The 27,267-nt window shown below is 34.9% G+C and overlaps 2 protein-coding genes across 3 annotated transcripts; both read left to right on the top strand.

Annotated features, from left to right (window-relative positions):
• Positions 1 to 1,633: 1,633 nt before the first annotated feature.
• LOC129267674 (uncharacterized) lies at positions 1,634 to 3,113 on the top strand (the record flags this gene model as incomplete). Its single annotated transcript, XM_054905343.2, has 2 exons — positions 1,634 to 1,907; positions 2,890 to 3,113. Coding segments are annotated over 2 exons (498 nt in total), but the record flags the coding sequence as incomplete, so codon positions are not given.
• Positions 3,114 to 19,272: 16,159 nt separating this feature from the next.
• LOC135155633 (uncharacterized) lies at positions 19,273 to 22,033 on the top strand. Of its 2 annotated transcripts, XM_064105289.1 has the most exons (4): positions 19,273 to 19,315; positions 19,535 to 19,688; positions 20,129 to 20,193; positions 20,803 to 22,033. In XM_064105289.1, the coding sequence occupies exons 1-4, from the start codon at positions 19,279 to 19,281 to the stop codon at positions 20,958 to 20,960; spliced, it is 414 nt and encodes a 137-aa protein (XP_063961359.1). In that variant the 5' UTR covers positions 19,273 to 19,278; the 3' UTR covers positions 20,961 to 22,033. The 2 variants fall into 2 exon arrangements, with proteins under 2 accessions (XP_063961359.1, XP_063961355.1); XM_064105285.1 differs by lacking the exon at positions 20,129 to 20,193 and having other exon boundaries at positions 20,803 to 21,879.
• Positions 22,034 to 27,267: the final 5,234 nt, after the last annotated feature.

Here is a 27,267-nt window from a genome sequence, read left to right on the forward strand (position 1 = left end):
CCCAAAAAGCTTACAACAAGAAAAAAAAAGATACATAAATAGAATCTTAAAATCTAAAAATCTGGATTGGAAAATAAAAATATTTGAACTCCCTTTTAAATGAAGAGACGGGTAGTGATTGCCTTAGAGTCAGCGGTAGAATCGGATATAAAGGTCTATCTCTGGTGGATTATTTTATTCAATATGCCATATATTTTATGAGTGATTATTCATTATCACCCGTATCAGACATATAAGCTCGTAATTTACAAAACCGTATTGCCCTAGATTTTCTGAATATTGGAAAGGGATAGGCGTGTTGTTTGTATTTTGCTCGGTCTCTATGCGCGTATTGACTTTCCATGCAGAGACGACGCAATATGAAACCTTGAATTTACCTGGTCTCACATCTGGGCATTTGAGGATGCGTAGAAAAAAAGTTCTGTTCCCTCGAAACAATGCTTGTATTTCCATAATTTCATTAGATAAGCGCGTTTTCACTGGTCTCCCACAGAAGCTATCGCAGGGTTAACAAAAGACTGAATGCATGACTGATCGTCGACAAAACGGTGTGTCGAGTGAGTCTGGACGCTAGCCTGTAAAACCTCTTCATTTTATGAAATTATTGAAATTCAAGCCTTATTTCAAATATCCAGATCTTTGTTATTTCTTGACCATTTTTTTGTAATTGAGGTATCAAACTAAAGAGCAGATATTGAACTTTTTAAAAATGTGGGTTTCTATTTGAAACCCAGACACAGCACGCCAAGTGACTTTTTGGTATTCCCTCTTCAAATTGTCTTTGCTTACTCATGCGTGAATGATAAAAATTCTAGGTAATTTCAGATGAAAGAGGAGATCCTAAGCTTTAAAATGGTAGGTCATTTGTCTATTCTATTACTGAAGTCTTATCTTTTCTAACAGTATTAGTTATTGGCACTTTGACACTCATCCAAACTTTCTTTCTTTTCTTGTGCGCCTCGGAGTAGAATATTTCTAGATAGATTGCGATATATAAATGCCTATTATTATTATTATGATAAATAATCGATAAATCTCGGTTTCGTTTTTTGTGGGACGCACTGTCTATGTCCACACCAGAGAAGTGTTAAACAACACCAATTTCGTTTTTGTCTAGCACCAGATAGGTGTTTATACAACACCAATTAGTATTAAAACAGCATCGGTTTGATTCCAAACTGGTGTCGTTTCAATACTTCAGTGCTCTGGTGTGGACATATATAGTTTCCAGGATGGTGTTAAATCAACACCGGAGTTTTTGCAGTGTAATAAAGATAACACTGGATCGGGGCGCTGGATATGCGTCCCCGGCCCCGGGGCGATCTTACAATTACAAGTATGTCATAATGGTAAAGTGCAGAGCCTGGCCCCTGATGAAAAAGGAGAACCATATTCATGACAGAAATATCTCAATTTTTATGATTTTGCTCTAGATGTCTGATATGGTTGATAACAAAACTATTGACTGGCTCTTGACTTCTTTCGGGAAACATAAAAAACATTGCCCTTAAAAAAACCATATTGCCCTCGTCTAAAGACTCTGGCCAATATGACTTTTTTGTAATATATTTGATATCCCCCTCAAGGCCATGTCACCGTTTCAAACAAAGTTTTATCATGAACATTTCTTTCATTAATTTTTCTGTTAATAGTTATAAATGAGCTTGGATGTTTTAATCTTACCAAATACAAAGTGGATCTGATGTCAAGAAGTGAAAAGCTTGGAAGGGACCAGTGTTTTACCCACTGCAGGGCGCTATCTTCTCCACAATATGCTGTGCATCGAAACAGATCCGACTGCTCATGTATCAACCAATCAGAACTTAATGTTTCCAGTCTTCATCAAGATCGTGATATTTGTAATGAAGCACTTGTCCCAACCGAGTACTGGGCACCTCTCTTCGATTGTAAGTTTGATTTATTGTGATTTATTTCATTTCCAGTTTCAATTAATTTCAACCAGTAAAATACAAATTGGCCAATAATAGTTTTATAACGTAACATGCAAAAAAATTGTGTTATCAAAATTGATTTCAGAACAATTTTTGTCTGTGATATTTGTTTTGGTAAACAGTTGATATTGTTTATGATGGTACTAGTAAAAAAAATCAACTTGTACAGATTGAAAGCTGTAATTAGACGACTTATCATATCCCCTTTCTGGCATTTTTAAAGTGATTATGACGACTTAATAAAAATGAACGTTAGTACTGTGCTAGATGTCACTTTGGTTACTTAACCACTTCGTCAGCTGAAATAAAATTGAGTTCATATTAGGATATTGTATTACTAACTTTTAATACAATCATCGTTTATTCGAGACCAAATATGATTGAGAAATTGCTGAAATAAATCAAGAAAGGGCTGAATATAATTAACTATAAAAAAATTGCAGTCTGTCTTGATGACGACGGAAGCACTGTGTCATTTAGCACTGAGCTTGTATTGGCATGGATGCATCTGATCCTTTCACTGAATTTGATATTGCATTCCTCTCGGATAAAATATCACCAAATTCCATTCGAAGGAAAATTGTTGTTACATGTATCTACTGAACTTAAAGATGTAAATCAAACATCTTAGTGTTGGAAAGTCAATTCAACAGAAAGGGAGGGTATTCAATGTGCCCATTTTATTCTGACCGAATTGTAGCATTCTATAGGAATTACCGTAGATTTGGTTCTTTCTAAAACAGTGTCCCCGGAACATCCAAGTGTAAAGGAAACACCGTGCAAAATTGATATAAAATGAATCAAGATGAATCATTCTTTCATAATGATAATAGGAAATTTACATGCATATTTCTTACTCCCATTCCGAATATGGTGCTGTATTTTAAAGAATATTATTTCTTATGCTTGGTCTGTAACTTTTATCATGTTATCATAGTAACTAATGGTTTCTGTGGCGATCCCCCTGAAATCGAAAACGGATCTTGGTATAACACAATGAATGGATTCCTATACGGCACAACGATCACCGCTAAGTGTGATGAAAACTATGAGCTTATTGATGGAGATGGGAGGATGCGATGTGAGGAGAGCTCTACAAATCAAGATTTTGAATGGCATGGAAACATTCCATCTTGCCGAATGAGGAATACTGGTAAGTAAAGTGAGATTATCATGACTACGTTCAGTGACGTAACTACGGAGGGTGCGGGCGGCCCTTGCCTCCTCCCCAATCGGCTGGCATAAAAAAGAGGGATAAGGGAGAGAAAGTGGGAGAAAGAAAGAGAAACAGATAAAAAACGAAAATATAAAAGAATAACTATCTGTTAAATTTTCTTTATTGGAATTAGGGAGCTTGTCAAAAGTCCATGCACCGTTCTTGATCGTTTTTACCGCATCCGGGTTTTCGCTTCGGCTTTCCCGCCCAACGTTCCCTTGTCTTCAAAGGAACGGCCGCCATCAAAGGTCCATTGATGCCACCGTTCTTTTGTTCGTCTTTCCTGCAAGTCTTAATTTCTGTCGAAAGACCGAAGAATCTATTCTAAATAGCTCCCTCTACGACCAAAACAAAGGCGTGCCTTCATATTTACTGTCGGATCGGAGAGTTCGGGTCACTGTGGTTCGCATCTATAATGGAAGTTCGGGTGCAGTAAAGCCACGGTAGCTTAATCAAAAATCACGCACGTGTCATAAATCGTTACTGATCTTTCGAATTTGCTGCAATAACCATGAAAACCTCTTTTTTTTTTGCAATTGGAAGAGAGTCAATTCAGGATGTTTTAGGTGGGAAAATAAGATTCCACACATTTTCGTTTCGTAGGCCCAAGCCATTCGTAGAATTCACGTCAACTTGGAATATTTATTATTACTCGCATCTGAAACAAGTTTGGAGCCCCCCCCCCCCCAAAAAAAAAAAAAAAAAAAAAAGGAAATGGAAAGATGAAATGACTATGACCGGAACAGCTTGGCACTATTAGGCATAGATAGATCAACGATTTATTAGAAACTGTAAGAAATAATTTGTTCAATTTTTGGACGGGCAACCATTTCCCCAGGATAACATATTGTCTTAGTCTTAAATTTCCTTATCTCCTTGTTTTAAAGAAGCGGGACCAAAAGAGAAGATGAAAAGAGGAAGAAGAAAACTAAGAAGGATAGGGAGAGAAAAGGAAGGGGAAACAGAGAGATAATAAAAAAATAATATTGGGGTGGAGGAAGAGGAAGGGTGAAAAAAATATGGAGGAAAAACAGTTGAACGAGAAAAAAAACTAGGAAATTTGAGAGGGGAAGAAATTTAGGATCGCCAATCAATGGGAGAGGGGGGACAAATTGAAATATGGAAATGGATAGAGACAGAAAATAGGGGAAAGAAGAAGAAAGAGCTGGTGGACGATGGGGGGGGGGGAGAAAAAAAAGGGGGAAAGTGAAAGGGGAACAGAGGGGAAGACTTGCAGTGGCGGAGGCTGGATGTGTGAAAAGGGCTAAATTTTCCAATAAAATTTGATTTCATACCTATCACATCACAATCATTTTAGGGCCATGCTCATATAACCAAGGAGATATCATCTCCTTGATATAATATAGTACTCAAGAATGGAATGGTGACATGAACTTTTATGACCGGGATTTACCAATGTAATTATAAACTTAAAAGCTTTAAATCATCATCAAGAAGGAATGTAAGCGGACAAAATTCAGTTAAAAAAATAAGAATAAACTAAATGGGAGGCTTACAAGTTGCATAAATTGTGTGTGATTTTTATTTCATCAAAAAAGTATTTTTCTTGGTATTATTCATTGAATGTGTGACTTTCGTAACGTTCAGTATCTTTCATTTGTCATAATCACCAAGGCTACCACTACCACATTCACCATCACCGCCACCACCACCATCATCATCATCAGTGTTGATTATCATCACTATCATCAGCAGCATCATTATCGTCAGCAGCAAATCATCTATGTCATTATCATAGTTATTGAAATTAGGATCATTTTGGTAAGGAAATAATGAAAGGGACTGAAAATAAAAAGTTTGTAGCGGGAAGGGAAGGAGGTGAATTTGTTCTAAAGTAAAACCAATGTGAGTAGAATTAACTCTATGTTTTTATCTATATTGCAGTGATGGTAAAAATCAGTACAATACTAGGATGCCATGATGTTCAATAATTTAAACTTCAAATTTCAATACTTCACGGGTGAAGATATGGGGCCGTAAGCTTCAGGGTAATTATGTAGAATGATATTAACATTAGATCATTACTCTAAAATAGATGAAAGATAATTATTTATCATCTATATGAGGTTGTACACAACTGGCCTACAGCAAAAGCGAATGGGGCCATGATATAGTCTTCTCCAGCAAGAGAATTGAACATTATTGATCTTTCAGGATTACTTGGCATTAATACTCATCGAACTGTTCTTAGTCATTGCCCAGGCCTATGGTCATGAAAGAGCAAGATCACTCACCCGTGTAGAGAATCATTAATTGACAATGGCATGCTCAGCGGGTTGGCTATAGACCACAATGAATGGGAGAGGCGCTCAGAGAATAGTTCCCCATATCCGCTGTCGTGATTATTGTCATAATTTCAATAGACGAACCTTCTTCAAAAGACCGTTGGCCCGTCCGATGGGGAATCTTTTGTACTATAGTGTATTAAAGTGCGTGTATACAGTAACTACCGTCCCGACTTCTTTCTTTCACCATCATCGAGTAGCGATTAGCACGTAAAACCGCATAAATTATCTCACAAAACGGATCTAATGTTCATGATTACCAGCATCACCATAATCATTACTATTATCTTTCATATATTCTTAATTATATAAAATATAAAATTGATATTGGAGAACGATTGTAAATAGATAATGAATGAATGATGATGGTGATGATGATAATGATAATTATAACTTTGAAGTGATATTAACAGACATGATAATACGAATAATAATATCAGTGATAATGTTGATGATTAAATGATAACAAATGAAGATGATTGGTATATTTTGCGGCAATGAACCATGTATAACTTGAGACGCGTTTTTTTCTTTATTATGTTTGTTTTAAAAGGGTTTTCACATCATGATCCTGAAATACATAGATTATATTTAAATTAAAAATAGAGAGAATGGATGGCCTTCATCTAATTTTGGAAAAGATTTTGCGGGTTCTCAAGTCGAACGCAGTATCAAACATGATTGCATATCGAGGTCGATGCGATTTTTATATCGACATCATTCCCCAGTAGTCCAGTCAATCTAGCCAGAATAGGGGGGTAACCCACCACTAATTGCAACACAAGATATTCCACTGAAATGTTTTCCAGGAAGGTCCCCTAAACAACATACTAAAAGTCCCAAGAAATCCAAGCAGTGGAAATTTATTAAATTTGCATATTATGCAAATTAGCCATGAAAAATTAGACAAAGAAGGGAAATAATCTAAAGATTACAAATTAAATGTCCAAAACAATTTAATTTGAATGGAAATTCATGATAAATAACTGAATTCAATGTTTTTAATCAAAAGTGCAAAAATTTCTACCTCATTTGCATATTATGCAAATAAGCATCCTTATATGGAAAAAATGTCAAGATATTGTGAATTTTCTCATATAGACTGCTTGAAAATATTTCATTAATGTTGACATTAATATGCTACTATATTCCAAACATGAAAATTCATCCCAATGCCTGAAAAATAATTTGCATATTATGCAAATTAGCCATTTAAAAAAAAAATGAGGAAATTAATCCAAAGATTACAAATTAAATGTCCACAGCAAGTAATTTTGAACAAAAGTTCATGATGAATAAATAAGTTCAATGTCTTTATTTAAAAGAGCTAGCAAATGCGCCTCATTTGCATATTATGCAAATAAGTATCCTTATATGGAAAATGTCAAGAAATTTTGATTTTTATCACATTGACTGCAGTGAAAACATTGCAGTTTTTCAAATTAATATGCTGCTATCACTAAGCATTCAAATCTATCCTAATATGATTTATATTCAAGGAAAAATACTGGAAATATGTTCTTCGCTTCCTAAGCGTTAGTCTGACAAGATGATGGGATTGGCAAGAACAAATCACAGTATTTGAATTGGTGTGTATATAGTTTGTTAGAGTTGACAACCATTTCTTATGTGGATGAGAACGACTTAGACTTTCTTGAAATTTCGATCACCGCATAAACATGATAAAGTGAGGCCAGGAAAAGCAAACTTATGGCAGGTAAGATCTGATGAGTAGTCTCATTAAGAAGTGCAGCAGAGATTCCGTCTGGCCTAGTAGCTTCATGCAGGTTGTTTTCTTTAACATTTTCTTCAGTAGTCTGGCTACACATGCTTGACTAAACAATATGCTATCTGGCCATATCTGGGTCAGGACTGGGTCCCAGGACTTCAGCGTCATCATCATCATGATCAGTGGTGAATACTAAGACTAAAAATATTTGCCTTCCTTTAATAATGATATTCCAATGTAATCATAGCTATTGATATTAAGGGCTTCCAACATGCTAATTGTTACAGCCTGGATCATTGTCAATCCGGTCAACAAATTATGTATTATAGGCTTGTCTATAAACCCTCTTATGGTTCTAATTGTCATGTTAAAACTCTTCGATTAACTTTGATAAATGATACGTAATTTTGTCTTTAGAATTTTGTCGAGTATCAACAAGCATTCTAAATTGTTTACAAAAGTGCAGTGATCATCGGATTTTTTCAGATGTCACGAATCAAGCACCATTTCTCGATGATGTTCTATTTTAGAAATAATCTTTTGAGCACCAAACGAAGTATATGTTGTAATGTTATTCAGACCCAGATCGTGAAGTCTGTCCCGATAGATGGTTTACAAGAAAAAAATACGCAGACATTTTGGTCGGTCGCCAAATCGCTGGGAAAAAAAATGAAAAGGGCTAAATTTTCCAATAAAACACATTTGATTTCATACCTATCACATCACAATCATTTAGGGCCATGCTCATATAATACAGTAATAGGGAATGGAATGGTGACATGAACTTTTCTGACCGGGATTTACCAATATAATTATAAACTTAAAAGCTTTAAACCATAAAGAAGGAATATGAACGGATACACTGCAGTTTTTTGTAATAAGAATAGATTAAATAGGAGGCCTACAAGAAGCATACATTGTGTGTGAATTTTATATCATCAAAAATTATGTTTCTTGGTATTATTCATTGAATGTGTGACTTTCGTAACTTTCAGTATTTTCATTTATTATAATCATCAAGGCTGCCACATTCACTACCACCGCCACCACCATCATCAGTGTTAATTATCATCACTATCATCAGCAGGATCATTATAGTCAAGTCAACAGCAAATCATCTATGTCATTATCGTAGTTATTGAAATTAGGATCATTTTGGTAAGGAAATAATAAAAATGAGAGAAAGGTTGTAGCGGGAAGGGGGGTGTGAATTTGTTCTAAAGTAAAATCAATGTGAGTAGAATTAACTTTGTTTTTATCTATATTGCAGTGATGGTAAACATCATTGCAATACTATTTAGGATGCCATGATGTTCAATAATTCAAGCTTAAAAATTCAATACTTCACGGGTGAAGATATGGGGCCGTAAGCTGCAGGGAGATAATTATGTAGAATAATATTAAAATTAGATCATTACTCTAAAATAGATGAAATGTAATTATTATATATTTATTATTTATATTAGTTTGTACACTTAATGGCCTAACGGCAAAAGCAAATAGGGCCATGATATAGTCTTCTCCATCAAGAGAATTGAACATTATTTTCCTTTCAGGATTAATTGCTGGGCATTATACTCATCGAACTGTTCTAAGTCATTGCCCAGGCCTATGATCATGAAAAAGCAAGATCACTGACCCGTATAGTAGAGAATCATTGACAATGGCATGCTCAGCGCGTTCGCCACAGAGAACAATGGGAGAGACGCGCACAGACTTTAGTTCCCCATATCCGCTGTCGTGATTATAGTCGTAATTTCAATAGATTAACTTACTTCAAAAGACCGTTGGCCGGTCCGATGGGGAATCTTTTGTACTATAGTGTATTAAAGTGCGTATATACAGTAACTACCGTCCCGACTTCTTTTGTGCTATTTAAAAGATTTCTTTCACCACCATCGAGTAGCAATTAGCACGTAAAATCGCATAAAATACCTGACAAAACGGGTCTAATGTTCATGATTACCAGCATCACCATAATCATTACTATTACCTTTCATATATTTATAATTATAGAAAATATAAAATTGACATTGGAGAACGATTGGAAATAGATAATGAATGATGATGATAATGATAATAACAGTGATGATGATAATGATAATAATAACAATGAAGTGATATTAACGGACATGATAATACGAATAATAATATAAGTGAAAATGTTGATGATCAAATTATAACAAATGAAGATGATTGGTATATTTTGCGGTATAATGAACCATGTATAACATGAGACACATTTTTCCTTTATCATGTTTGTTATAAAAGGATTTTTATATCATGATCCTGAAATACATAGATTATATTTCAGTTTTCAAACAAAATTAAGAAGAGGGAGAATGGATGGCCTTTATCTAATTATGGAAAAGTTTTTGCTGGTTGCCAAGTCCGATGCAGTATCAATCATGATTGCATACCGAGGTCGATGCGATTTTTATATCAACGTCATCATCCCCCAGAGTTTATCAAGTTTAATTTGAGTTTGTGTGCATTTTCGCAAAAATTGAAATTTGTCATGTTTGTAATACGAGATTATTCTAATTTTAGAGTGCTGTATCATCCGAACTGCATGCCATCCCGGCTATATACGTACGTTTTGAATTCATCGCCTAATTCAATTTCTGGATGCATGATACCATGCACTGCAGTTAAAGCGGAATGTCTCGGTCATATGTCAAAACTTAAGGTAATAATATTCAAACATATCAGCTCTTTTTTTAACTGTGATCCATATCCACTCACAATTTTCATACAAATCTCGAATTTTCCGCTTCCGCTTCGCATCAGTTGCTTATTTGTATAACTATATTTTTCATGATTACAAAAATTGCTTAGAATTTTCATTCTTCAGGTAGAAATGTCAAGATTTTCAGCTCACGCTTCGCGCTCACATTATTAACTTGTTGAAATATGTAACGTTTTCATTTACGGATATTACAAGCAGCCGTTAACAGTTCCCTTTTTATCAGAATGATCAAAACTCATTTTATTCATCTCGTTTAGGATGACAAACATTGCCAGAATGCCACTTTAGGACAAAATACATGAAATAATAATTTAAGAAATATCTCGCGCCTCGCGCTCGCACTATTTAAAAAAGGCTTATGAGACTATGTTAGATTTATTTTGATTTATAAGAATAAAGCTTAGAATTGACAATAGGACTACCCCTTCAAACAAAACAAAAAATCAGATTTGAGCGGCTGATCGCGGGTCATGCCTTTTGTGGATAAAAAAATTCCGCCCGCCCCCCCCCCCTTCATCGCTGTGATGCCAACACTGAACAGTTAAATGTTCTTACTCGCGATGAACATGAACAAAGGTTATTTTGCCGAAAGCATGAATCCAGTTAATGCTTATTTAACCACATGTCTATCAGGGTTTTTGTATGAAAAAAGATGAAAAAAAGATCGGGCTCAGTGTGGTTAAAAAAAAAAATCTTACCCGCGCCTGAACATTAACCCTTAAAGGACTGGGCTATTTGAGATGTATTTAGGACTGGGGGGATGATGCCCCCCCCCCCCTTCTCATATCGGCCGCTGTTCACACGATCGCGCCGAAATTTGGTACGCACATTCCTTGCCATATAAACTACAAGATAGTATTAAAAAATTCTGAAAATAATTATTTTTTATTTATTATGAATAAGATATGCAAATTTATTCATGAAAAGCATTATTTGCATGTTTTACACCCAATTTCACTTCAAAGTTTCTTCTTTTTTTCTGATCTCATATTTGTAACCTTATTTATATTAAACCCTAAATTAATCAAGCAGACCAATTAGAACGACAAATATTCACCCTTTTATAATTATATTTCATCTCCCATAGACTTTGTACACAAATTATGAAAATGAGCCATTTTCGGCATGACATTGTCTCGTAAAAAGTCAAGTGACGTCGCGATGCTTATACCCATATGTCACAAATTCGGTCTCAAAAGTTGCGCGAGACTTCAAAAAAAGTCATAAAATTTTGCGGGGCTATCTGTTTGCGTTTCAGAAATATCGTGCGAAGTGTCGAAGGGGGGCATCATGCTCCCCCAGTCCTTTTAGGGTTAAGTTTTAGACGGTCAACACGGTCTATTCTTGAAACTAAAACAACATGTTCATGCTATTAAGCTCAATTAATCTATCAAAACAATCTAAATCTAGTTGAACATGGGCGGAAATCTGTCCCGAAAGGTAGGGGGGACAACAGGGGCTGATCCAGCATTCGCCAATAGGGGGGGGGGGCGAAACATTTTCAGTCATATGTTAATCCCCGATCGGCAGCTCGAAGGTAATTTTTGTCTGTTTCATTGAAGGAGAAGTCCTCATGGTCACTTTTTAGCTTTATCCTTATAAATCAACATAAATATATGATATCGTTTTCCTTATTTATTTAATGCGAGCAATTTTTTTTGGAAAATTTATGTATTTTTTTCCTAAAATTTGAACATTCTGGGCAATGTTTGTTATCCTGAAAAAGATGTATATACAACTAAATATTTACTACGACCGCGAAGTGCGAGCAGAGGTTAACTGATGGAAAAGGTACCTGTTAAAGACTGCTTGCAATTAGCCATGAAAACGTTACATATTTCAACAATCAAATAATGCGAGCGCGAAGCGCGAGCTGAAATTTTTTGAAATTTTTACCTAAAGACTGAAAATTCTAAGCACTTTTTGTAACTTAAACATATAATAGGTATATAACTAAACAATTGATGCGAACGCGAAGCACGAGCGGAAGGTTTTGAGATTTAGACCTAAGAACGAGACACTCTGTTCATGTTTTGTAAATCATGAAAAGGATGAGTAATTGGGGTCTTTCTTACACCCGGTCCTTACATTAATAAAGCGAGTGCAAAATGCAGCCAGAAAATGTTCATATACGTTTAATTTGAATTGATCGAAAGGGTACTTGTTAAGGACTGTTTGCACTTAGCCATGAAGACGTTACATATTTCAACAATCAATGCTAGCGCGAATCGCGAGCTGAAAATTTTTGACATTTTTAACAAAAGAATCGAAAATTTTAATCAATTTTTGTAATCGTGAACAGGGTAGCTATATAACTAAACAATAGATGTAAGCGAAGCTTGAGCAGAAAAAAAATCGAGATTTAGACCTAAAAACGGGACACTCTACTCATGTTTTGTAAATCATGAAAAGGATGAGTAATAGGGGATCTTTCTACATTAATAATGCGAGCACAAAGCGCGAGCAGAAAATTTTTGATATTGTGATCTGAAACTGGATAATGATTTAAATAGAGAACAAATTGAATATCTGAATAAACATGAGCGTGTTTCAGATTTAGACCTAAAATCTCGGCATTTTACACATCTATCAGCGAGCGCAAAGCGCGAGCATAAACTATTTGATATTCCGATCTGAAAAAAAGAGTCAATTTCAGCTATATATTTCAAGCACTTTGTAGGAAAATTGTGAGGTGGATATGGATCACACTTAATAAAGAGCTGATATTTTTCATTATTATTTGAGTTTTGACATAGGACCGGGACATCCTTAGGACAAGTCATATGAAAATGATGACTATCTTCCTTTTCCTCTTACTAAGCGCAAGATGAAACAAAAGGGACAATTTAATCATTAAATTGATATCTTATTTATTAATGCATAATGCGGGCGGGAAATCTTATGATATTATGGCCTGAAAACTGGACATTTCAAGCACTTTTGTAATTAGGAATAGAATGCATCAGTTAAAACATTTTAACCATCAATGCGAGCGCAAATCGCGAGCCAAAATCTTTGATAAACTGTCATGAAAATCAATATTGAGACATACATAAATCGCCTATCAAAATACGAGCAGCACTTTCTGCTACGTTTTGACAATCAGACTTGAAAAGGGATATTTTCAAACTAAATGGAATACACAAAAATCATAGGTACTGAATAAATCGAATTTTGCGAGCGCTCAGTGCGAGTAGAAAATGTCAATATTCAGACCATAAAAGCTGAAACTTTTACAGATCACTTTTTTAAAAATCCGTTTGTAAATCACAAAAAAAAAAATGAAAGTTTGATTTCCGAGGTGAAATGTATAATGTCTATTGACTTCCAAACATGATATTTAAGCTCTATATTGAAAAATCACCTAACAGGCAATGCGAGCGCGAAGCGCGAGCGAAAATTTTATATGGTGACATTAAAGATTATTTTTATTTTCCAAGTTTTCCCCTCATCTTATTTTATTTACTCTAAAATACACGTATTATTTCGAATGTGAATGATGCATTTTTCTCCATCATAAAAGACCAAAAATAGTAGGGGGGACATTTGATATTGTGTCCCCCCTACTCTTTTTGGTAGGGGGGACACGTCCCCCCTGTCCCCCCTGGGATTTCCGCCCATGTAGTTGAACTTGTTACTACTGAAGCCTGAAAGCAGGAAGTATAAACATTTGTAGAAGCGTAGCTTTTGGAAAATATAACAATTAAACGTACACGCCACTGAACTATTATCGGCCTTTGCATGGATCCTCGCATTGTCAACATAGAGGGCGCTCATGCAAAAACAACAAATCGGATAGTTGCTTGAGAGGATTCATCGAGGTGTCACTGTAAAAGATAAAAGAGCCGCGTCCGTTTTCGCTGCAAAAGGGCACGCTGGCGTCTTGAATGGCAAGAGCACTGACCCGTAGGAAAGAAAAATGGACAATGGCACGCTCAGCGGGTTCGCCGTAGATTATAAAGGTAAAGACGCACGCACACTTTTGACAACACGCCTTAGTATTTATTCATTTTGGTTACATAATAAAAAAGTTAAGTTGTATGTGTTTTACTTTAATTGCTAAATTTCATGCCGTATGCTTGAATTTTAAACTATTTTCAAATTTTTGTTCGTGCACCCCCATGCCTTGACTCACGGTACGCCACTTACGACGTTAAGAAACGTTCTCCGTTTTGTATTCTATAACAGAACACATGTACGAGTGAAGAAGGAGGTTGTGTTCTCCTCATGATCCAACCGCGTAGCCAGGATTTCATTTTGGAGGGGGCGGTAAATACACGCGAAGCGTGCCAACACTTACAGAGCGCGCGAAGTGCGCTCCCTAGGGGGTGGGTGCAAGGAGGGGGAGTTTCCCCCTCCCTCGCGAAGCGCGAAGCTTTCGGTGTTTTATAAATTAAAATGAAAAGGAGCCGTCTCTCTTGTCTCTAGTACCTATATCAGCTCCAATTCAGTTGACTATATTGTGATTTTGAACCTTATTTTCAAAAGTGATTGTGAACGCACAAAAAAGGAATACAATGGTGGAAATTGAAATAATAATAACCCCGCGCGAAGCCCGGAAGCTAAAGCGTTTTATCAATTTTTTTGCAAAGAAAAGGGTATTCTCTAAGATATTTTGAATACTTCCCTTGGAAAGATCAGATTTGATTACAAACAATTTAGCGACAGTGCATATCTTTAACTCCCAAAACAGAGGAGAAGAAGGGTATATGCCGGGAGGAAGATATTCCTCCCCGCGCAGAGCAATGAAACTCTCAAATTTCAAAGGGCGGACGTTTCATCAATTGCAGATATCTCTACTACCCCATCGGCTCTAATTCAATTGATTGTCTAAGATTATTGAACTTCATTACAAGGAAAATAGTGCGCAAAAACTTGAAACTTCTGTGATTTATTGAAATTATATAAAAAAGGATGATGTATAATTTTTTTGACTTATCCTGAAGCGCTTCATTTTGAATGATAAAGAAACTTAAGTGTCATTCAAAATTTCAAACTGAGGGCGCAAAAAAGGACACAAGATGAATGTGCAGGGAAATGACATGAAGTTTAATAGAATTTGATAAAAAATATTGTACTTTTTTATTTAAAACGACACGAATTTTGTACCTTCCTCTTTTTAAATTAGGAACCTGTTTGCCCCAAAATTATGGTTGTTTAGTAATGAGCTGTAAAGCAGGAGAAGTTGCCTATATGGAGGTGACGGCAGAAATTGATATAAAGATTTTACCCGCCCGGAGCCGACCCGACCAGAAGTTGCGCGATCAATTAAAAAAAAAAGATAACTTCATATACTTCGGCCTAACCTTACTCTAATTCCATGTCCTTATGTATACATTTGAACTTTATCTGGCAAAAAACACATATAGCTGAGGTAGAAAAATAGGGTTAAAGAAAGGGTGGGGGAAACAATGGAGAACTGCAATATTGTCATTTAATTGACATATAAATTTAGAGCAAGAGTGAAGGAGTTTCTCTTTTGAGAAAAAAAATAAAGAATGAAAAGGAAAAACCCACAAAGCTACCCTTCTTCCCTTTCCTCCCTTCGCTTTTCCTTTTCTCCTCTCTTTTTTCTCTTCTTTTTTTTCTTTTTGGGGACGTTTTTTTTTGGGGGGCGACCGCCCCCACCGCCCCCCCTGGCTACACGCCTGGCCTGTCATGATCCATATTTATACAAGATATATCTTCTTGATTAGCAGCAGGAGATCGCTTGACATCTAGTCCCGCATCAAGTGGACTGGTATTTTGTTCCAATTGCCGTTTAGTCAAACACTTGCTCTGATATTCAGATATTCACGTGGGCTAAAAGTCATGGATTCTATATAAATGCCCTGATGGTCTATTTTCTACTCATCTACTTATGTTTTCGCACTTCTTCAACTAAGAGTTTAATTCATAAACAAATTATACAGTGCGTATCAAAAAAAGTTTACACTTTGAAAAACCCCTGATAAAAAAAAATATACAACATGTGGGTATGTTTTTCACATATAATATTGGGTTTGGGTCTCATCTATCCAATGAAAGTAAAAGTTTTGACAAAATGTTACACTTAAGAGAGCACTGTCCATTTTTGTAAAGCTCGCAGAAATCTGTTTGCGCAGAAATGCTCGTTTTCACGCTGTATCAAGGGGAAAGGGTGAAATCAAACTTACCCTGCGAAACATTTCTCATACATTTCCCTTGCACTTTTAGTCAATTGTAATAAAACGGATACATTCAAGCATTTTGTAACAATTTTGCCACCCAAATTGAAATTTCAACACTTAGTAAGCACAACCTTTACCCTTTTTGTGCCAGCTGGATCTGAGGACATAACTGAATCTGAACAAACGTTTATATCAGACATCTCCAGCATTTTTTCACTAAGTTTTTATCATTTAAAGTGGGTTTACATTATATTTTTTATTTAATACTTGTTTTTCTACACTTTTTCTAAGCTTGAAAACGATTAACAAAATGAAAATCAAGCCTAAGCAATTTCATGTAAATCACAGCTCAGTGTAAAGCAAATATCGTCACGATGGCCTCGGTGTGTGGGGAAGTGGGGTGGGGCGCAATGCACTCTTCGAAGTGTTTTGGGCAAGGAAACGAGTTACAAAAGGTAAAAGATATCTTCAAATCAATTTTACTAGCTAAATTCCATGTGTTCTTCATTATTATGGTCTACTTTTATTCTCATAACTATTTCAAAGTTCTGCGCAAATTTTTTTTCACTAACTTTTCAAAAGTAAGTGGTGCCCACTCAAGCGGAAATATTTTTTGACAGTTATATCGTCATTTGCTTAAATGGATCTGTACCAATGTTAAAATGTGGAAAAATCTTCAGGATATTACAAATGTATAATTTTATGGGATTTTTCTAAGTGTAAACTTTTTTTGATACGCACTGTATAATCATTATAGACCAAATGTATTAAACCAAATGGATGTCAGACGATGTGGATATCAGGGAGTTGGAACCCCCTGTGGATATAACCTATAACTGTAACGAAAATGTGGTAAATTGGATAAGTGGCCATTGGATCAATAAGTGGTTGTAGACAAATTAGGATAATACAATTTAAGAGGGGATCAACAGAAAATAGCCAAAATGGTTGTATGGACCAAGAGATAATTAATGAATGAAAATATGAATGATTCTAGGTTTAGTCATACTCGAAATAAATGGGGATCCATTGATCAATGTGCCCAATACCATTCGCATAAATCCATGAAGATAAATTTGGAGTAATGACAAGATATTGTCAGGCCAACAGTACCCATCATTTGGGGCTTTCTTCGTCAAACTTGTCTTGAAGTTCTTAAACTTAATTGCCACGCCACAAATAGTGCAAATTTGAAAGTTTTTTATGACAAGATGTAGATTAAAGAAATAGACTTCCCTGATTGCTAGCTGTAGTAACATCAGATACTCTTTATTGTCGCATTTCATAAGTTGGGTATGCAAAAAGGGTGGCGTATGAACAATTTTCCACACGGTGCCATGGATAAATTGTTGCTACATCACAGCATCTTGACCAAATTTATTGAGTAATATGTCATTTTGAAGCTAGAACTATAGGCTAAATATATTACTATGAATTAGATCAATACAATGTCAGGAACAAAAACTATAGCACATTAAGTTTGAAGTAACAGGGTGGCGGAGCCGGTGGATGCGGTAAATTATAAAATATTAATGAAGCCTAATTAACAACTTACTATAATATGTAATATGACTGTTATCCTCATATTTCTGGGCGTTTTAAAGCAGGGAACAACTAAATGTCATAAAAATTTGACAATTTTGAAAATATGCAGCAATGGAATACATGTGTATGTCAGCTCTGATCTGCAACCTAATCAATTAGTAAACCGGAGAGATTTGGTTAATTATCTAATTTGTAATCTTGATTTTTAGTACAAATGTTGTGTATCATTGCAACAAATATTTCTACCCATGATGTCATTTTGCCAAGCATATAAATACAGTGACAGGTATTTTTGGGGCAAAAATGTGAAATTAAATACTGTTAATTAATTAGTATAATTTATGCATACAATAATAGATAATTATGCGATTTTTGGTACAGATTTAATTATTGATGTTTCAAGATTATAACTGCAATTTACTAGGGTGATCCAATGTTGCATTAACTTTTGACACCATTTTATGTGCAGCAGGTCTAATTTGAGAAAAACACATTTCAAAATTCACATTTACATTGACGTCTATGTAATAATTAGCTGTTAATTAGTAATTTTAAGGAAAAATAAAGGTATTCGAGACTTCAAACTTTTCCATTATTTAGAGAATGGTAATAGCTATAACAATTCAAAAAATAAAATTTTTGACCATTTTTACCCTGTTCGCGAAATTGGACCACCTTATGACATGCGACCATATAGCTAGTAAAATGCAAAATTTTGGTGAAAATATACATTTAATTTCTAACAAAATATCTTTAAAAAAAATGCCCAAAAAATTTCCTATATGCACTTTACTTGTTTTTTAATTATGTAATTCTTTTTTTCCGATCAGTTAGATCATAAATAAATAAAATAAATGCATTTAAACCAACAAAAGTATAATAAACTATCATGAATTTATTTATTTATTTTATTTATTTATTTCTGATATTTTGACAGGGTATGATGTTTGATTGAGAAAAAAAACAATTTGCATTGACTTAGTACACGGAATCACATTAAAAAACAATTTTGGGTCTGACATGCACTTACCAAATGTCAGGTAATTTTGGAACCGCGTACCCGCCGGGCGCGAAATTATTTTTCCCACCGCAGTTCCGGACCCCAATATGAATATTCATGAATTGCGTCTTCGGAATAAGAGTACGCATGCGCGTTTGACTTCACTTTACAAAATTGGGGTCGTTTTGGGTTGTTCATGTTCCATGTATGCCATGAATGAATCAGCACTCTCAAATTTTCGGTACCCTTATAGGCTTCAACAAATCCAATTCTTAAACACTTATCAAATTGCCATTATTGACCAGACAAAATGCTAGGCTAGGCAAGGCTGGCGAGGCTAGGCTAGGGCATTAACTTGACTAATATGGACCTGTCTAATATGCCTGCAGTCGAATAATGCCATGGTTAATTGAGAATTGGTTAAAAAATATAGGTAAAAGACAGTAGATCTCGTTGCAGCAAGCAATTAGACTTTCTATTTCATAAGAAAGTCTTTTGAAACAAGACTAAGAGACTAAGTACCAAGCTCATTGGTCTAACGTAAGTCTAGATGTACAACCGATGACTCAATAAGTCAAATCTACAAGTTACTAATGTTTTTTTTTATCTTTCCCTCTTTAGCAACGGCAAGTATGTTCTCCCAGCCAACATCTAACAGGACGGATGATGGTAAGAATCTGTTTTAAACGGCAGTTGCTAGCATGCCACATATCTATATCTTTAGGCGGATGATGCACATTGCCCTGGGAAGGGCTGTGCTGGGGGTGATGCGTGTATTATTTTCCATAGGCAGCACCCCAAGAAATTGAGATTATAACTTATTTTTTTACTAATATCTACGCATGCGGCTTTATTGTGAAAATGATATTGTTTTAAATTAATTCACAGAAAATGGTCCGGTGAAAAGTCGTCTCGGAATTTCAGTAGGCGGAAAAATCGCAATCATCGTCTCCATTTTTGTTATCGGCGCCATATTTTGCGGTGGTCTCTTTTTGCGGAAACGGCAGAAAGAAGATGATAATGGAGATGAAACATCTATGGGGTAAGAACAACTTCAAATCATTCTTATTTTGAAAAGAATGCAAATTTTTGTGAGAATAATTACTAACCAAATCAAACACTATAATGAGAAAACGTAGAATATCACAATTTCACTTTCACCATTTACTTTTCATTTATCACTTTAGCTCAGAAAAATATAACTTTTACTTAATCGACATTTCCAGCACACGTCTATGATTATTATATGAATAATACTGAAATTAGCATGCCACTGGACACATATGTCCATTTTATGGATTAGCACTTTTAAAAGTTCTTATTACAATACTTTTTGCACCATGCTATATGAGTATATAAGCAATTTATTTCTAAAACGAAACTTTTCGCAACAATTGTTTTTTTAATATGATTTTAAATGAGCCATTTCTTTTCAGATTAATGCACTAACCTGCTACTATTCATTTTTCATGCACCTCATAGTTGCACATTCAGGTCATGTGATGCCGGTGATGATCAGTGTTGTCGAATAAAACGTGTTATTCAAGGCAAGTATTGCTTTTAAATGCAAGACCGGACGGTGGTGGCGCTGCAGAGAAGGGGAAACCAATCCTCGTTATGATTACAAAGTTATCTGAGAAGAGAAAATAATGAGACGCTTTTAATTATTTTCCTTAGAAGATAAGAGTGAATTTTTTTTTTAAAATTTGTCACAACAGTAAGCCCAAATAGTTGTCATAATGTGTTCATCTGTTCTACACTACGATAATGGTGAGGAAAAGGGGTGCGAGTCAATTTAATATTTTCTTTTTAAAACGCAAATATTTTATATCATGTATATAGTTGGTTGTTTGTTTCCCTTTATGTGGAAAGGCATTGGAGTAGACCTCCAAGTACTCCAACCTATACATATTGAGTATTTATAGTGTATACGGGGATGTGCCGCTAAGAACGTTTATTTTTTTTAATCAAGAAAAGGGGTTTCCTTTCACAAAAAGTACTTAAATATTGGCTCGTTCAAATTAATAAGTTATCATGATAACTTGAATATATAACGATTACTTAACGCAAACCTACATGGAAGTCGGCATGTGATTGTAAAAGAAATGTCTATGTGAATGATCATTAAGGGTTGTAAAATCCCATTTCAATCATAGGAGTCTTTGCCAGCTGTGCTCTTTCAACACCAAAGGAGAGTCCCATGGACCTAGAAGATCAGAAACCCACAATCCAGAAGGAACGTCAAGATTCCATCAACCTTTCTGGATCCCTTATCCTACAGAAGTCATCGAAAATGAATACGAATGTAGCATAAAGACGGAACATCCTGTGACCACAGATTCGCCGGTGATAATCCGACAAAATCAATCTTCTCCCTCCGACTTGACAAGTTTCCGTTCTCCAAATTCTACCAGTGACGCCCCAAGTCAGGAAGCTTCAGGTGTGGAGGAAAATTACCAGTCCATCTCCGACTCGACGATTTCTATCACGAATGCTTATCCGTCAATGCAGGCTAGACCAGGGTTAGTTGAGACAAGCGCTCACTTGCGTTCTGTAAACGCTCGACCCCTCCCTGACCGACCAGTAAGCGAAGATCGTCCTTACGCTGAACTTGACACCGAGGATGACCGTGCGAATGAATTTCCACCTACCAGGGAAGAACAAAGCTATCACGATCCTCTATCTCTGTGGGCAAGTGATCCGAATCTTTTCAGAAGATCATCTGTTGTTGGACCCCATCCAAATGAGGTTCCTCCCTTAACAGTAGGTGTCGATGATTGTGCCCGGGTGGTCCAACCTGGACCTGAGCGAAATGGAATTCCCGATGAGGTGATTTCTGAAGGTTCAGTTGATAATCATAGTACACATGAGTATGAATATGCATCCATCCCAGGCGATCATTCTATGATAAGGTCTCTAAGGGGGAGAGGGGCTCAGAGTCAATTATCATGCTCTGACAAGAAGTACTACTCAATCCAAGGCCCTCTTCTTCAAGGTGAAAGCAAGGATGTCCAGGCTGGTGAACATCGTTATCCTCTAACAGGAGAACCGCCATCACAAGGTCCATATTATTATGGATTGGAACCTGATGGTATGATTCAAAATCCATTGTACAAATCCCTGGAATCTTTTTTTATAGTTTCATCACTTTCCTAACCATGCTTTAACTGATCGTTATGATACTTTTTTTTCAAACTAGAGACGCTGAAAATGTCCGTAAATACTGAAGTAAAACAGAGTAAATAAATTTGTTTTTTAAGGGGCGTCATCGGGGTATTTTGAAGGGGGGGCAAGACGATTATTTTCATTGGGTAATTTTAATTAGTATTAATTTTCCGGGGCTTCATGCAAAATTCATGCACGAAATCACAATTTCTGGTCTAAATTAAAAAAAAAAATTATACGGTATCAAAAATCTTTTATGTCCTTTGCTCACACTGTAAAAATTGAAATGACTGAAATACAAAAATTTTCGTTATTTATCACTGCATTGTTATGCACGCTTAAATAACTATATGATAAAGCTTTATTTTCAATACTACATTCATGACATTGGTGTAATAAAATTAAGACGGATATATATTAATTTGTGAAGCTGATTGGAGTACTATATGCAACCTTCTTTGGATTCTCGTAGTGCATCTCATGTTTCAATGATCCAAGATATTTATTTAGAAATGTATAAGTTGATGTTTGGAGATATATGCATCCGAAGAAAAAGATCCGTGGAGCCGAATTCTCTATGGTGTCTACTTTGAATTAAATCATTGGTTAGTGTCAACGACGACCGTACTGATATACGGCCAGCACTCAAATGCGACCATAAAACTTTTGCTAAAATTGGAATTCGGTGGTGTAAGAATAGAGATTCCAGCTTCACCAGGTTTGTTACAAGGTTTTCATTATTTTTTTAAACGGATATTTATATTTTTGTTATCATCTTGTTCAGAATGCCTTCTTGGTAAAACTTTAGCTTATGAAATCTATACTCAATAAAATGTTACATGGTTGATCATGTTTGACAATGTCTTTCTTATTCACATTCTTGATCAGAATGAGATCTATTTCGAAGGTAATTTTTATAGCACTACCTCACTTGTATTATTCATTTTACATGTTATCTATATATATTTATGTAAAAAGAGCAAAGGTAGTTCTAATCATAATTATGTACATATCTAATTCAACGATTGAATGAATATATGTATTCACCTCCTCGATGTGATGATCCTATTTACATATTTATATTCTTGCATTAAATATATATATATATATATATATATATATATATATATTCTTACAGCATTTGTTTGTGATTGATTTACCAGTGTAAAATTAAAAATAATAACAAAAGAGGTAAGAAAGAAAACATCTTTTTGATACAATTTAATTTCTTTCCTCAATTAAATAATACTAAAAAACTACAATTAAAACATAAAAAATAATTTTTAAAAATAGCTTTAAAAATTATTGAAAATGTGGTACATACTTATAGTGGGTTATAGGGTGATTTTGTATGATAAAATCACCCACTGTCATAATGATGATGATTGATAATAATAATAACATTCTTATTTTTTTTTATAATTGTATGCATGCATACTCCACGTTTCACAAAATAATATTGTACAGTATGTGATATGAATTTATAATCTAGCAACAACATCGGGGAAGGCGCCAGGGTTTTATGATAGTGAAGGAAGACGACCTATTAAGATGTAATAAGTTATATAACACAGATGTACCATGTTTCCCTTGTCTTTCTATCATTTTTTATCTTTTTTAACTTTCTTTTTAACGCGCTAACACCAACAGAAAAAAAGCATTGGGTAGCCCCACGTTGTCGCGCCTTCCCCCTGTAGCTGTGAAATGCATTTATGAAAAAAATGATATATTGTTAGTTTACAAATGTTACTATGTAATGTTTCAATCCCCTCTCCCTCTCTCTCTCTCTCTTTCTCTCTCTTTATACACAATTTATACCTATTTGATATATTACCCTAGTAAATAAACTCTTCACGTGAATTATAGTGTAAATTTTAGTCATGAATATATTTATCTAATTGACTGATTAATATGTTGAATTGCAGGGGCCTTGTGTAGCTCTTGTAGTGGATAATGTATATCAGCATGTTTAATGTAATAAATAACATTTTGTTTCTTATAAATTTCAAACGTGTGATAATGTGACTTGCTATGTTTTCATATTAGAAGTTTAATTTTGGTGGGAATAAAAATGATATGATTCAAATGATTAAAGTAATAAATTAATTAATCATATTAATTCATACACGACAAAAGAATGAAGAAAAAATAATAAGTCAGAAACTCCGTTTTTACATTAGTTCATTGAAAGAAAAGTTAAATAATTCATGAAAAAATAGAAAAAAATGTAAAAGAAACTAAAAGACATCGCGTGAAGGTGATGCAAAAGTCGTGAGTGAATTGTAATGTTTAAATAGTTGAAGAATTAATTTAAAAAAAATGAATATCATTAAAATATAGAAAAGAGACATTATGAGAGTTGTACAGTAAGATAAACAGAATTAATAGGACGTTATGTGTTTAAAGCATTTGAGTCAAACATTCAAAATGACGAGAGTTGCCGTAATGAATGAATGGAAGTAGATTTTAAGAGGCAAATTTACGAAGAGTATGGGAATGAGTCTGCGTGAAGAAATAGTAGAAGTATAGAAAGACAAAATGATGAGATAAAGTTATTTAATCTTTAGGTACAGATACGGGTCTAAACTAATTTGTACTGGAAAAAGACGAAGTCCATCATGATTATGAAATTCCCTCAGAATTTTTTTTATCGGAATTCATAGACACACTACAGAAACTAGTGATTCACCCTTAAAAGGCACTTCAGACCTTTTATACGTGAGTCCATTAGGAATAACATAAATGTTAAATTTGTGAAAAATATCTATGTTATTAGTTCGGGAGAAGATGAAGAAGAGGAAAGGAAGAAGAAGTGATCAAGTGAGAAAACAAAACTTGGAAATGATATAAATGGTAAATGTAGGGAAAGTACTGATATGAAACCATTTCATTGATGATTTAGGATGATTACCAACACAATACAGAAAGATCCACTACTGGAATGAGGGGGCAATCCATGGACAAAGAACATGAAGAAAATTTATGAAGTATTGGTTTCTTTAGTAGCACACTTTTAACAATTGTTAGCATAATTATCTGAGTTTACTGCGTTTAAAACCCAACGTGTGAAAAAAGGTGAAACACATTCATGAAAGGTAGAAAGGGCTAAATTAATCTTCGTAAGGGACGAAGAGTGATAGCATTTTCAAGAAGGATGGAAAATGCTGTCACTCCTTGGCCCTTTTTCCAACCTTCTCCGTCCTTTCTGTCCTTTGATTTATTTTCCTATTTATTTTTTTAAAGGAAAAAAGAATATGAGAATATAGTCTTGGAAATGAATATTTTTCAGGCAACACCTCATAGTTTGGGAAAATATGTTGCTGTACATGTTACATTCCTCCTTCTACCATGTCTACCATCTCCCTTTTTATCTTTTGATTAGTGGTTTCTTTTTACAGACCGTTTCGATACACCACTGACTCTGTCTGCCGCCCTCTTCGTCGATATTCGAAGAAGTGATTCGCGACAGACATGGAAGAAAAATCCTAACAAGCCGGTCTTTTTAAAAGTGATCCGTTGGAGTCTGAGTCATGGGATTAATCCCGGTTTGCATTCATAAACAGCACTATTAGCTAACAAACTGCCGGTTCATGTACCGCACAGTGTATTTTTTTTTTTGGACAAGTTCATGTTGTGATGTGGCATGACATTTATTTGCACCTCTGTTGGAAGGTGTTTGTGAAATATATTGTTCTGATTTACACGGAAAACGAAGACTCGCCTTTCCACCTTGCTGCAAAACATTCGGAATAAATTTATTTTCTTCAACTTATACCAGTACTTGCGACCTGCAGAGGATATTTATTGCACATGTAAGTAAATATTTTCATTGTTTATAAAATGGGATATCGCGGCAAACAATAATTATATACTATCGTTATTTTTGTAAGGAAGTGACCGCAACAGCTGTCTTTCATAACAATCTTTAATAATGTATGATTGCCAAGATTAATTATTAGCAGACGTTACGCAGTTGTACTGCAAACGATTTTTTTTTCAAAGTAATTGCTACAAATAGGTCTATTTATAATATTATCGAATTCTACCAACTGGCGCTGTTAGTGTCACCCCACACAAAGTTATCTTTAATTCATTCTATTAATGGAATTATTGATATCTGTGTATACCCATCCTGTAAGAATATACATATGTTTTATGCAGGCATTTTACTTCAACATGTAAAATATCTTGTGGAAAGCACGAAGCCAAACGAAACATGAAATAGGTAGAGATAGAGGGGAAATTAAAAAAACTCCCACATTGGCACGTATATATTCAATTTTGCTGAGAAAATGAAAATTAAGTTCCATGCCACAATTTCCCGTGAATTTTCAATAATTGGTTCTTTCCCATGCACCCCAACTTAAAAGTGGGTTGATTCAGTTCTCCTTTTTACAATAACACCCTTTTCGTCTCTGTGAATGGATAAACTATAGTAACTTTATCATATCTATAGAGTAAGGTTTACAATTGAAACGATAATTATTTATGGTTGAAATGAGATATCATCACTTAATCGCGTTTCCATGGAGTTTTGAACATGCGGTGTCTGGTGTCCTCGAAAATTGATAATTTCATAAATTTTGCTGTAAAAAACATACTATTTTTAGGAGAGGGGGGGGGGGGGTTCGGAGAGGGTAAAAGAGCTCACACGCATTTACCAGTAACATACGAACTAAAGACAAAAATATTATGAATAACGCAATTTATTGTAGCCTTACACAATACATACATGCAGAAAGACAGACAAGTTTTGTGTCTGGGTGTTTTTGTATTTTTGTGTATGGGTGTTGAATACAGAGAAGGTCCTACAAGAGTTTAAGTTCCCAGGGGGAAACACCCACCGTTATACATATCCCCAGGGAGGAGATTAAATTATAATCAGTCATAAAACAAAATGAATCATTATTTTTGCGAAGGTGGGCCCGAATGATCACCTTTGTCATGTTTGTTAAGATAATTTGTTTGAGAAAAAATGATAAAGGTAAATAACTCTTGCTTGTGCTGATTTCATGGAGACTTTCACACTACAAACGAAACAATTTTAATAAAATTCTAGTTGAATCCTTGATCTTAGGGAGCGTGAAAATGACATGAGTTGGCGGTGACCTCCATTTAACAACCATGCGCGGTGATTTCATTAGGGGGAGGGGGTTGGGAATCGGACAAGACGAGATAACAGATCGTTGGATTACCAACGAGCCTATATCAGCGACTGAAACATGGAAAACAAAACAATGGGTTCCTAAATTATTTTTTTATAATACTTATCTCAATTTGAAATATAGGCTATTGATAAATAATAAGTTATCCGTGTTTCTCCAACAATTAACAAGGGTGACACAGCAACTTTTGTAACGGATACAAATATTTATGTTTATATATGGTATACAATTTGTTTTTGTTTGATGGAAGTGAAATAAAATAAATTTGAATTTGAATTTGAATTTGAACTG

This window comes from Lytechinus pictus, chromosome 1 (assembly GCF_037042905.1).
Source record: "Lytechinus pictus isolate F3 Inbred chromosome 1, Lp3.0, whole genome shotgun sequence".
Lineage (NCBI taxonomy): Eukaryota > Metazoa > Echinodermata > Echinoidea > Temnopleuroida > Toxopneustidae > Lytechinus > Lytechinus pictus.